This window comes from Lontra canadensis, unplaced genomic scaffold (assembly GCF_010015895.1).
Source record: "Lontra canadensis isolate GAN:19392208 unplaced genomic scaffold, GSC_riverotter_1.0 scaffold2, whole genome shotgun sequence".
NCBI lineage: Eukaryota > Metazoa > Chordata > Mammalia > Carnivora > Mustelidae > Lontra > Lontra canadensis.
The window spans coordinates 59,197,441-59,210,545 of NW_022630996.1; the positions used below are offsets into that span (position 1 = coordinate 59,197,441).

The following is a 13,105-nucleotide window of genomic DNA, read 5'->3' on the forward strand; positions in this document are numbered from 1 at the left end:
TGAAAGCCTTCGCCACTTTTGAAACAATGGTTCCTGTCTTTTCACCTCATCCCAGTTCGTAGAAATGTATCTCTTCTAAACAAACATCAAACCGAGTATTTCAGGGCTGTTACCTTAAGTTATGAGATGGACTTAGAACCCTACCTCAGAGAAAGCTCTGAAGCTCCATTGTAAATAAAATTAGTCAGATCCATCTCCATGAAATGTATAACGTAACTAGCTTCGTTTGTGTTTGAGATTCCTTGGGACTGGAAAGTACCGTAGATGGATCATGATCAATAAAGACGTAATAACAGTGAACTGCTCTGGGAGCATTTTTCACTGGACAGATAAAGAAAAGTAATAAATAAAGCATTGCAAATACAAAGTAAAATAAACCTCAGCCTAATGGGACTTTTAAAAGACAGGTAGTCTGGGGGCCCCTGGTTGGCTCAGTGGGTTAAGCCTCTGCCTTCGGCTCAGGTCATGATCTCAGAGTCCTGGGATCGAGCCCCACATCGGGCTCTCTGCTCAGTGGGGAGCCTGCTTCCTCCTCTCTCTCTGCCTGCCTCTCTGCCTACTTAAAAAAAATCTCTGTCAAATAAATAAATAAAATCTAAAAAAAAAAAAAATTAAAAGACAGGTAGTCTGATAAAAATTCCCTAAAGTCAAAAAGCACTGTCTGATTCAAGTTTGCATGTATCATGCTAGTATCATATTATGGGGTCCTTTATCTACCTGAATTATGTGCATCTGATTGGTGTGCACAACATTTTAAACAAATGAAAAGATAGTTGCCATGTTAAAAAGACCTAAGTACACAAATTAAATATTTTTGGATGCAATGATTTGTCTGAGCTTGAGCCCAAATGAAAGGATGTTCTGCTTTTCACATGCCTACGAGTAAACAGATTTCCAGATGGGCCAGGGGGAGAAAACTGAGTTTAACACGGCTATTAAAATTATCTTTCCCACTCATTTCCAAGGCACTCCCGCAAACTCAGTGGCACTATCTTTCCAGTTCAGTGAGTAGTAAGTGAATGACTCTCTTGCAGCCTCTCCAGCCACTCATCTGGTTGGAGGGGGGCTTGCTTCTTCAGAAATAAGGATCCCCCTCGACTCTTCCCTGTCACTCTAGGTCAGCAGATTGAACACAGCCTGTTACTCCCCCCCAGATCTCCAGATTTTCATCCTGAATCCCCGGAAAAATGGGGATCCAGTGGGAGGAGGGGAGGGAGAGTATGAATATAGAAGGAGTCAAAGAAAGGAGAAAAAAGGGCGTAGGGTGGAAAGAAAGATCTGCTGGAGGCAGAAAGAAGGACAGCCACGTAGTCCTGTACTCGTGTACTCGAACCCCAAAGACCAGCCGGCGTTGTCCAGCCAGTGACTGTGAGTTTCGGAAACGTTTGCTGTTAGCGCGCCTTTCCTTGCGGACACTGGGTGGCGCTCATGGTAAAGACTTGCGCTTCTCTTGGGGTCCTGCCCGCCCCCCCTCCGCCCCCAACGCCCGCCCCTCCTCGCCCGGTGCAAATTTCGGCTACCGGGAGATGAAATTACTCACATTCTTCCTACGTGTCGCAGTGGGGAGAGCACTTCTGGATAATTTTGATGCCGTGGGGCTGTTTCTCAACGACTGGGCCTGTCGGTGGGTTTTAAAAGAGGCAACAGCATCTGGCCCGCTGGCCTGAAAATAAAGTTCCAGGCCTTGGTGTTAGAACCAACCAGTTAAGGCAAATGTTGCTACCCCGACCGAGAGCCGAGATTCCCAGAGCGTGAGCACCCAAAGCGTGGATCCGAAGCGGGGGGCCAGGGCCAGATGTCGTGTTCGCGCATAGAGCCACGATGACTATAGGACTATGAGGGTAAAAGAAATGGGACTAGATTGGGATCAGACTCCTTTCAACGTAGAGCTCCCGTTCCCTCCCGCTGCCTATGAGGAAAGGGTAGGGGGAAATTGGGTCCAGCTAGAAAAGAAGCAGAACAAAATCAAGAAAGTTTAGGCTCTGGGCCTTCAGAGACACCCCCCAGATCTGAAGATCTCACACACCAGCAGTCTTTCTTTACACAAGTGACTTTAGTCTGGCCTGAGGACCAACACTTTAGGAACTGAAACAAAGACCTTAAAACCTTCCCTACAGCCCCACTCCTTCTTGTCTTGGATAAAATAGGAGATTTTTTTTTTTTTTTAACAAGGAAAAAGTTAAATTGAACAAGGTCTAAACTAACTTAACATTGTAACACTGAGTTCACAACAAGATCCCTAACTTCTAAACTGTGTCCAAATTCGGCGGTTTCCAACCTCACACTCGCTGAAATCTGCCTTCCCCGCAAGGTCTAAGGACATAACCGCTGTGAGCACAGCTGTATTGACCTTATTTCCCTTCCCGTAGTAACTTTTAAATCTGTAACAAATAAAAAGCGGGGGATCACGGGACCTGCTAAGGCAGCCCTGCTCCTTGCACCACTCGCCTTTTCTAGGAAGTGCTCTGAACCATCCCTGGCATTGCTCTAAGGAAGCCGTTCATGTAATTAAATAGCAGGATGTGTGTAAGGTGACTTGATGGGAGCCAAAAGCTTCTCCAGAGCGGAGACTGGAAGCCCGATGGGGTTGGCACTGCTTTCCCAACACCCTGTAGTTTTTCACAATTTAAATCTTGGTGGTGAACAGTGGTGCCTAAATCGACAGCATGAGGCAAGGGTGAGCGGACAGCCAAGGCTCTGTTTACCTGGGTGACTATCTCAGAGAATTTCAGGGCTGTGCAGGCCTAAAGCAGGAGGCTTGGGCTGGGGTGGGGATGGGGGTGGAAGGAGAAGATGGGGGGGACTGGATGGGGCCTCGTCACACACACCTCCCCTTCCCTGTGCACTCCTGACCCGAAATTGTCCCCAAAGGGCAGTACAACAACAGCTGTGGTTTTCCCTGCACCCAGCCTGCAGGGGCAGGCAGTTGGTGGAAGGGTGGTACTCCGATTTCCAGTTCTGAGGCTAGGCTGGCACCCTGCTTTGAGTTCCAGATCCCTAGCTCTCCCTCCCAGCCTGTTTTGGGCAGAGTAGCTCCATGGCCAAGGTAAGGCTAAACTAGCACTAGACGTAACTAACGTAGATACTTTTCTTTGTTGAGAGTGGGTGCGTGAGGGAATGAGAGGCCCAACCAGCCCACCCTAGTTGTTGGTTGGAAATCCCAGGTTCTGGGGCTCAGATTCCCTGGAGGTAGATGCTGGGAGTGCTCAAATCAGGACCCAGCTCCTGCAGTTGCCTATTTGAGGAGAATGGGGTGGGGGTAGTTTGACTTAAGTAAATTTCTAACGTCCCAGCTGGATCACCACTATAGCAAGAGTGACGTGTTATGAAAAGGAAACCCTGAACCTCGAGTTCCAAGCGTTTGATTACTGAGCCTTTATTCCCTTTGCATATGAGCTAAGGTGTGTTTGCTGCAGGGAAAAAAGGGAAGGAAAATATAGAAACAGGGACTTGAGAAGTGGAAAGGTAGGCCTTCGGGTGCCACATCCATGGAAGTTAGGAGGTTACAATTCATGAGCTTCACACAACTTCCCCAAAGAGTTTTTGTCCTTGTCTACTATCTAGTCTTCTTAGGGTTTCCCCATTCCGACCCGGAGCAATGACAGATCGGAGCAATGACAAATCGTAAGTGAACCCTTCACTTCTGCAGGAGTATCTGGCCACTGAACACAGTTACGGACCCTGGAGTCCAACGGCATCCACACAGCCAAGAATCCTGAACAAAATATGGGGCTGCCTGCTCTTCTTGGGGACCAGCAATTTGGGCACCGTTAAGTTATTTGTGCTGGTGACACTGGTATTTTTAAGTGATCGTAGAGGTTTAGGCTTGCAGGAGCTCTCTGCCATTAAAAGCTGGACAGGCAGCGTGAATTCTTGAGCATCCTTATCCAGTCCTTGTCTGAGAAGTACTCATCTCGTGCTAAAGAAGTGCTTGCTGCAAATTTGTGTCATTCCCCAAATCACAAATTTTCAATATGGGTAAGTTACAACTTGGCTCCCAGAACCCCACTAAGAATATTGTTCTCAGTTCCTTCTCGCTTTGGGTCCTACACCCCTGCTCCCTCCTCCCAATCCCTGATTTGATTCCTCATTTCAATATCAATGTTCAGCTCCACACACACAATCCCCCCCGACCAACCCCCCCCCACGCCCCGGGCCAAGCCGATGGGGTGGGATGGTACAGAGCAAGGAAGACCGACGCCCACCTCACCCCCCAAATATGTACATTTTCCAAAGCTGCTGATGGGAACACACTGTCTCCAGATATTACTGAACTGGGTATTGGGGCTTCTGCGTTGTCTTTGGTATTCACTGAAAACAGACTGCCTGAGACCCCCTCCCCCAACAAGCAACAACTACACACATGCGTGCGCGCGCACAGGCGCGCGCACACACACACACTCACTCGCCCCCCCCCCCTCCTTTTTTTTCCTCTCTCTCTCTTTTTTAAGCAATGCTTTGTTGTGCTAAAACTAGTTGGACGAGTTAGGGTGTTGCTGCTGCTCCCGAAGCCCTGGCCAATGGAACCCGATCCACCCCGCTGTGCGTAAGCGCGCAATTAAGGATTTAACCAAGGCTGTGCTGCGCCTCAGCCATCAGTCAGCCTGCCGGAGACAGAGCCTCCACGACTCCCAGCCTCCTCCTCGCCGCCGCCGCCTCCTCCTTCTCTCCTCCTCCTCCTCTTCCTCCTCCTCCCTCGCTCCCACAGCCATGTCTGCTTAGACCAGAACAGCCCCACAGCCAACTCGGGCAGCAGCCGCCGCCACAGCAGCAAGGACAGCCGCCGCCGGTGAGCGATGACAGGAGTGTTTGACAGAAGGGTCCCCAGCATCCGATCCGGCGACTTCCAAGCTCCGTTCCAGACGTCCGCAGCCATGCACCATCCGTCTCAGGAATCGCCAACTTTGCCCGAGTCGTCGGCCACCGATTCCGACTACTACAGTCCCACGGGGGGAGCCCCACACGGCTACTGCTCTCCTACCTCGGCTTCCTATGGCAAAGCGCTCAACCCCTACCAATACCAGTACCATGGCGTGAATGGCTCGGCCGGCAGCTACCCCGCCAAAGCTTACGCCGACTACAGCTACGCCAGCCCCTACCACCAGTACGGCGGCGCCTACAACCGCGTCCCGAGCGCCGCCAGCCAGCCAGGTAAGGCGGGGGCGGGGGGCAGATGCAGGGGGAGCCCGGATTCTGGAGGGGCGAGGTGGGGTGGGAGATTGGGGACCCGCGCCAACCACTACAGTGGGGGCGCACCCGGTAGAAGGGAGGGGGGCCTGGACTCTGCAACCGAGAGACGTTCTCTACGGCCAGCATTTTAGAGACTCTTGGAAGAATTCTCCCCTCGGGCACCTGGGGGGTGGGGGGCTCTCGAGTCTCTGGATTCCCTAGTTGCCTGGTCTGAAAGCCAACTAGTCTGAAAAGGGGGTAGGGATGGAAAGAAGAAAGACTCAGGCAGTCTGAGTGGCGTTTGCATAATAAAGGGGAGGTTAGTTGTTGGAATTTTTGGTGAGCGTGCTCCGCTGGTGCGCGTGGGAGTGGAAGGCTGCCTCAAAGACGCTGTCGGGATTAGTCTAAGAGCAGCCACGAGCCAGGGTGGTGTTCCTGTCCCGGGAGACCGAGGCGGGGGTGGAGGGCTAGGGGGCTGGAGCCCACCAGAGAAAGAAGCCTCGGAGAGCCTTGTGGTTTATCCAGGGCATTTCCAGAAACAAACAGCCATTTAAGGGTGGAGGAGGGCTGCTGAGGGGTGCCCAAAATTTGTCTTCCTCTTCCCCACCTCCTCTCTTTTCGCCCTCCTTGAAACTTAGTTGGAGAGTTTTAAGAGGGTAGTGAGCTTGGGCGGTGAGAGAGAGGCATGAGGTCTCCTTGGAGAGGTTTTGCTGGTCAGGTTTGATCTCTTCCCACTAGCACATTAATAATCCTGCTAATATTAGCATCCCCTTCTTTGGCAGAATAGAGACCACAGCCCTCATTCTCCACCCTTCCTCTCCCAGGAGCTCGCCACACGCGAGCGCGCGTGCACACACACACACACACACACACACACCACTCTACCCCTTCCAGAGATGGGTAGTTTTGATAAGGTGGTACTTTTCAGAAAGGGGACTTATGGCCCCAGGGTATGTTTGTAAAGCCAGTGTTCAGAAAGTTCTTTTCCCTGTCTATATTCACAACTTGGGAGAAATTCGTCCTGATCTGCCGCCCCTTTCCTACGAAAACACCCTACCAATGAATCCTTTTCAATGTGTGACTCTTGCTAAATTTTAAAAAGAGAACCTAGGGGGTGGTATGTCTTCATTCCTTTCAGTGTCTCTGTATTTCGTGCGTAAGTGAAAGATTTTTTTTTTCTTTTGGCCAAGAACTTATTAAGTCTATTTGTAAAAGAAACCAGACACATCTGTGCCCTCGCAGATCTGCAGGGAGATTATGGGGGCTGCATAATCGGCCCTCTGTCTGCAGCGGCCTGGACCTCTTGCTGCTGAATTGAAGGAACATAGTTTGCTTGTGGGTCTTTGAACTTTGGAGACCTCGGTTAGCGTCTTCCCTGCCCCAGCGTCTGGTCTCTGCGGGCGCCCGAACAGACGCCGACAGTGGGGGCGGGAGGGGGGGTGTCACGGCCCAGAGCCTCCCCCATTGAAGCCCCAGGAGGGGCTGGCCAAGCTCGCCCCAGGAACGGGGGTGAGCGCAGGGTGGGCGTAAAAACAAGCCAGGGTGAAGCAGGAACCGCTCGCTGCAAGGGCTAAATCCCAGACGCCAGGAAAGGAGCCGTGCTGTACAAAGAGCTTTGCACAAGCCCACAGGAACCTGAATGAACTGAGTAGGGAGTTAATCAAACTACCTGGCTTTTCCATGACTTGGGGGAGGGGCGTACTTCTCTGGGTCTTGCTAAGCCAAGGAGGTGATATGGGGGAAGAGACCGAAGACTGAGTAAAACAAAACAAAACTCAAAGACTGTATTTGAGGGTTCTGCAAAAGAAACGTCTGCGGACAAACTCTAACCGGGTCTATTTTGATTATTTAGAGAAAGAAGTGGCCGAGCCCGAGGTGAGGATGGTGAATGGCAAACCAAAGAAAGTTCGTAAACCCAGGACTATTTATTCCAGCTTTCAGCTGGCCGCGTTGCAGAGAAGGTTTCAGAAGACTCAGTACCTCGCCCTGCCCGAACGCGCCGAACTGGCCGCCTCGCTGGGACTGACGCAAACACAGGTAAATCCGGCAGCGGTGGGGCCCGAGCCCCGCCTCGGCTGCAAGGCTGGCTGGGCCGCGCGGTTCCATCCCGACCCGCGGCAACCGATTCCATAGCACCGCGAGAAACTCGCAGACAGAAAGACGCGGACCCCGCGCCCTTACCTCCGTGACTCCATGAGTCAGGCTGGGTGTTGCCGCCGTGCGACGGTGGGGATGGGATGGAGACGCCGTTCATCCTCCCGCTTCGGGCCTCCAGGGGCGAGGGGCCAATTTCCTAGATTGGAAACAAGGGGAGGGCCATTTCGAGGACACTCTCGAAGCCTGGAGAAGTTGGTTCCCTGAACAATGCAGAGCCTTTCGGGGAGAGCAGGGCCCCGCGGCCTCGCGGTGGTCTCCGGCGCGAAGGTCGCCTCGGGCTGGAAGGTTGAAGGGTCACGCCCTGCTCCAGCGGAGCTCTAGGCCGTGGCAGCCTGAGGGTCGCAAAGCGGGGGGCGCTGTTGTGCGGGGAAATCATCCTGGGTCGTCCCATTCCCTTTACTCCCTCTTCAGACCTGATGGGGCCCATAAAAAACAAAAACAAACAAACAAACAAACAAAAAACAATAATAATGTTTGAATCTCCACCCAGAGCTGCAGGCGCCTTCTGACCTTTGGAAGCTGAGGAGGGAGTGGGGGGGAGTTGGGCGGGAGATTGGGACACTGCTCCTTTCCCCCACACTGGCGCGAGCACAGCAAGCCCCAAGCCCTCGCGCGCGGCTCTCGGGCCATTGTTTTGGGGACGCTCGCTGCGCCGCGTTCTGTGCGCGCTGCGCAGGCCCACACGTGGGCGCACGCCGCCCGGGACACTTGCGCTCCCCTCCCCCAGCCCAAACAGAAACTAAAGCCTCGGAGTCGGGCCCTCGCAAGGGCCGGTGAGCATCTGGCCGGTCAGGTTGTCCTCCGGGATCCCAGATCCAGGCTTGGCCTCAGGCCGGGCCCGCTGACCTTAGGCCGCAAGCTGCGGGGAGAGGCCAGGTCCGTGCCACCTGGGGGCCCAAGATGCTTCCTCCAGGCAAGGCGCGGGCGGCCTCTGAGTGACCCGGTAACGTGTGCCTTTGTTCCCCCACCCAGGTGAAAATCTGGTTTCAGAACAAAAGATCCAAGATCAAGAAGATCATGAAAAACGGGGAGATGCCCCCGGAGCACAGCCCCAGCTCCAGCGACCCTATGGCGTGTAACTCGCCGCAGTCTCCGGCGGTGTGGGAGCCCCAGGGCTCGTCCCGCTCGCTCAGCCACCACCCTCATGCCCACCCTCCGACCTCCAACCAGTCCCCCGCATCCAGCTACCTGGAGAACTCGGCTTCCTGGTACCCGAGCGCAGCCAGCTCAATCAATTCCCACCTGCCGCCGCCCGGCTCCTTACAGCACCCGCTGGCGCTGGCCTCCGGGACACTCTATTAGACAGGCGGCTTTCTCTTGCTCTCTTTTTTGGGACTGCTGTGTTTTGCTGTTTTAGAAAATCATAAAGAAAGGAATTCATTTGGGGAAGTTTGGAAAACGGAAACAAAAAAGATTCATGTGTAAAGCTTTTTTTGCATGTAACTTATTGCATTTCAGAGGACCCTCGTCCCCCCTTTTTTTACAGACGAACTTTTTTTGCGCAACTGTGGACACTATCAATGGTGCCTTGAAATCTATGACCTCAACTTTTCAAAAGACTTTTTTTCAATGTTATTTTAACCATGTAAATAAGTGTAGATAGAGGAATTAAACTGTATATTCTGGATAAATAAAATTATTTCGACCATGAAAGCCAAATGTTTCTAAAAAACACTCCTTTTGCCCTCCTTATACTGGGCTAGTGACGTTTTATGCAGGCAATTAAAGGAAGACATGCTCTGCAGAGATCCAATAAGGCAAAAAGGAAAACAGAAATTGGGGCTGCATGGAGGCAAAACTGTACCCATGTGTCGGATGCTGTACTTTATGTGTCTATATACATATGTGGCCTGTTTATAGTACTGCCATAAAATATATATAGGGTTGGTTTTTTTTTTTTTTGCCTAACCACAAAAACATTTAGATAATTTTAAGTTTAACCCCAGATTGTTTCAGGTAGAAAGTAATGCTTGAATCTAAATCTGGTCCTCCCACCCTGTGTGTGAGTAAAAAAGCTGCAGAAATCCATCAATAACCACTCCAAATTCTAAACTCAAAGCAATTATCACGCACAACTCCCCCTCCCAACAACCTCTGCGTATTGGCAGAGCAATTAGACAAATTACACTCCTTTCAGATGGGCGCATCCAGAGATGAGGAAAAGAAGAGGAAGAAGAAAAAGAAGAAAATTTTCCTTCCTATTACATTTTTTTTAAAAAACCTGAAATGTTTGCAGCGTGGCAAATGGTAGTGTCTCAGACTCCTTGGTAAAGGATTATAAATTTTATTTGGGCTCTTTTCGGAGAAAGGGAAGGGTCACAGGACCTGAGAAGGATGATAAACATAAATCAGTAGGGCAAGCAGAGCATGATGGGTAGGGAGCATTCCTTCTCCTGCCAAGAGAAGGAATTGTGGGGTGAAGGACAGGAATGACAGCGTCTGGGCTCGGTTTTGATTTCATCTTGTGTGAGATAATATTGTATATTTTTTTCCCCCTCCATCCTCTTTACCACTGTGTTTTTTTCAGGAAGGGGGTCTTTCTGCTTTGCTTTTACCTAAAACAGTGGCATAGTGGTCCCAAAGGATGGGAAATTGAATATTTGTAGGGATCTCTCCTTTGTGAAGCAGTGTTTGGGGCAGAGAGGAAGGACTTGCTGCAACCTTGGCCTATGTCTCATCCTTCTTGGGCCCCTGTACATAGATATCAACACGGTTACAGCCTGGTCAGGGCTTGCTCTCTGGCCTGGCTTGTGGGTATCTCTTTGATTGTCGTTTAGTGTGCCTGACTTTGTTTCCTTGGGACACCAAGGGAAATCCTATGTTGGAAATTACAAGATGCGTAGATATATTTTACAGCTAGGAAATCGGCAGCAATAAATGTGACAAGAGTCTTTAAGTGTGTGTGTTGGGGGGGGGTTAGAGATTAGCACATAAAAAATTACCTCCTGTCATCTGAGGATTTCTGAGAAGGTTCTTCCAGGGTTGGGAAACTAGACCTGAAAAGGCACGCTGCGTGCCCAGAGGGGAATTTACCACTGTGTTCACTCTTTCCCCTCTCTCCCTTCCCCTCCTCCCCATTTCCCCAATTCCCTCCCTTTCTAGCCTGCCATTTCGATAAGGGCTAGGGCCTGGGGGTAGGAGTTCTCTGGTCCCCGGCGTCCCCGGCCAGGCCCCGGGGCAGCACGGGGCAGGGCCTGGGCTGTGGACTCCTCCTCCTCCCCCACCCCAAGCGGCCGCTTCTCTGGTAGCAGCTTTCCTCCTGTCGGTTCTCCTCCAGCCCCTCCTTTCTCCCAAGAAGTTCCGGAGGGCGACTCGCTCCGGGACAGGCCGTGCGAACCCCCACTTTGTTTTCCGCACTGGCAGAGAATGGGAGGACGGCAGGGAAGAAGTGGAGGGATCTGCTTTCTGCTCTTTTCTTCGCTTGTAAAGATTTGGGGAGTTTCCTTTACACCGAAGCGAGCGCTTCATATCCGGGGAATCCAGCTTTGAGAAAGCCTGCGCGGGCGGTTTGGGAGCTCCACCTTTCCCCTGCGCCCCCGGCTGCGCGTTTGGAGAGGCTGGCGGGGGCGCATCCACTGCACACCTCTAACATTTCCCATCCACTGGCCGCCTGAGAGTGGCAGGAATGTGCTTGGAACATGCTTTTTACCTTTCTGCACAGGGAGAGGGCAGATATTTTTCCAGCCGTCCCTCTCATCTCCGCCCTCCCTTACTGGCTTATGAAAAGGGGATCCCTTCTCTACCATCCCCAGTCACCGGACGCGGTCAAGCTGAAGGACGGGCGACTTAGAATTGTTTGCGGGGAAAGAAGGGAAACTCTTCTTTCCTGACCTCCCTTCCTGATCACCCAGCCTTGACGCTGCCTGGTGTTAAGGACACTAGTCTCCTTGCGATGCCGGTAGGCATCACACCGCGCAGACAGACTCGGTTTCAGGATTCCTTTGCTTGTGCTAACCTCACTTCTTCCACTCTCAATGGTCTCTTCTCTCGCGGGTTTGTTTTTTTTTTTTAAGTTGGTCTGAGAGCCATGGACAAAAATATTCTGGCAAACCATTCTGCAGCGGGTTTTCCCTGGCACCATGGGGATTCTCCCAGGAGAATTTAACTCCCTGCAGTCCTGCGCCCAAGGATGTAAAAATAACAGATCTCCAGCGAAGTCTAAAATTATCTGTGTGGTGTTTCTCTCCCTTGCCCTTCCTCCCACCTTCCCTCTTTCTCTCCATTGTTTATTCTTGTATCTAATAGAAATGTACTATTCCCCTAGCATAGCTGTAGTCTGTCTGACACCACTCTCCTGGGGTCTCCGTGTGCCCCTTCCGGTCCCGACTTGCCTAGCTTTCAATCTAGGTCTCCCAAGATGTTAAGCCCAACCCAAAATTTAATTTCCTTTACCGTGGGCCTCTTCACAATCCCCACCATACTCCCAAGCCTCTACCCCTATTTTCAGACCTCCACCCCTATTTTCAGACCTCCTCACAAAGCCCGGGAGGTCCGGGGCTTGCCGGCAGGGCCAGCGCGATTCCTTGGTGCCCTGCCCGCCTCCTGGGCCCTCCGGTAAAAGATCAGATAAATTGGTCTTTGTTTGAAGCTCGTGTTGGGTTAGGAGGATTTCTGCCCTTTTTTCCCCCGTTTTCCTGGCGGCCACCTCCTTGTGGAATAGGGGGCGGCCTGGGGAGCGGAGAGAAGCCGCATTCCTGTGGGTGCCAGGCGGCTCCAGTGCTGAGCCACAGGGCCTGAGACACACACACAGAGGAACCCGCAGACCTCGCTGTCCTTGATCTCTCTCTCTCTCTCTCTCTCTCGCTCTCGCTCTCGCTCTCTCCCTCTTTCCCTCCCTCCCGTTGGGGAACCCACCCGGGAGGCTGTCAACCCACACACAGATCCACCCAGGTCTCGGCCTGGGGCAGGAGCGTGTTGACCCGCACAGCAAACACACGCACACACCCCCTCCTGGGGACATCGGCCAGGCCAGGATCTCCCCGCCCATGCCAATCCTTTCTCTCCCGCCCCTTATCCCACAATCCCAGACGCGCCGGCTGGCCTCCTTTGGCTCCTTTGATCCCACCGGACGCCCCACGGCTCGCGGCGTCCTGGCCGCGCCAGCCCGGGAGTCGCCCACAGCGCGCCGAGGCCTGGCGGTGCTCGCCTCCTCCCGGCGCGCCCAACTGCTTACTCCGGCCTGACACCACTGGGTCTCCCGAATTCCCCCGCCCTGAGCGCAAGGGATGCCTCCTGGAGCACTGCCCCCTGACCCCCTGCCCTCCGTCAGCGCTTCCTTTTATTCCAGGAGAGGACCTTTAGGGCTACCCAACCACCACCCTCCCCGCCTCATCCCCGCAAGCCCTTGGATCGCGCGCCTCCCACTGGTCGCTGGGATCTCGCCAACCCCGAGCGCTCCAGCCCTCTCCAGAGGCACGCCCTGAGGACAGACGCCCTCCGGCACCTCTGGGAAGCGCGCCACGACGGCGGATCCGCCTGCGGTCACCCCTCTCCTCCCTCCAGCGCCCCCCTCCCACAGAGGCTGGGTGGAGGCTTCCGCCTCGCGTGAGGTTGGGGAGGGGGCGCTGCGGCTCGCTCCCGCCCTCCGCTCGCGTTCCCAGGTGGCCTGCGGTCCTTGCATACTGTACTCGGTTTTTTTCAGACTCACAGCGAAACTCTGGGCCTCGAAAACAGCCCAAATAGCGGTAGCACGTGTGGGATTGGCTAAATATTTTTCTACGTAGCCTTGCCGCCCCCCCCCCCGCCCCATCCGCGTTTTCTTTTGCATCTGACAAGTTTT

At 53.0% G+C, this 13,105-nt stretch overlaps 1 protein-coding gene across 1 annotated transcript; it reads left to right on the forward strand.

Moving 5' to 3' along the window:
• The first annotated feature begins 4,630 nt into the window (after nucleotides 1–4,630).
• DLX5 (distal-less homeobox 5) lies at nucleotides 4,631–8,979 on the forward strand. The gene is made up of 3 exons (XM_032865981.1): nucleotides 4,631–5,151; nucleotides 7,022–7,206; nucleotides 8,299–8,979. Exons 1-3 carry the CDS (start codon nucleotides 4,797–4,799, stop codon nucleotides 8,626–8,628), a joined length of 870 nt encoding a protein of 289 aa, XP_032721872.1. The 5' UTR covers nucleotides 4,631–4,796; the 3' UTR covers nucleotides 8,629–8,979.
• Nucleotides 8,980–13,105: the final 4,126 nt, after the last annotated feature.

Coding starts and splice junctions, on each gene's coding strand:
- DLX5 (XM_032865981.1), top strand. CDS start 4,797: ATGACAGGAGTGTTTGACAGAAGGGTCCCCAGCATCCGATCCGGCGAC. Junction 5,152..7,021: donor GAGCGCCGCCAGCCAGCCAG/GTAAGGCGGGGG, acceptor TTGATTATTTAG/AGAAAGAAGTGGCCGAGCCC. Junction 7,207..8,298: donor TGGGACTGACGCAAACACAG/GTAAATCCGGCA, acceptor TCCCCCACCCAG/GTGAAAATCTGGTTTCAGAA.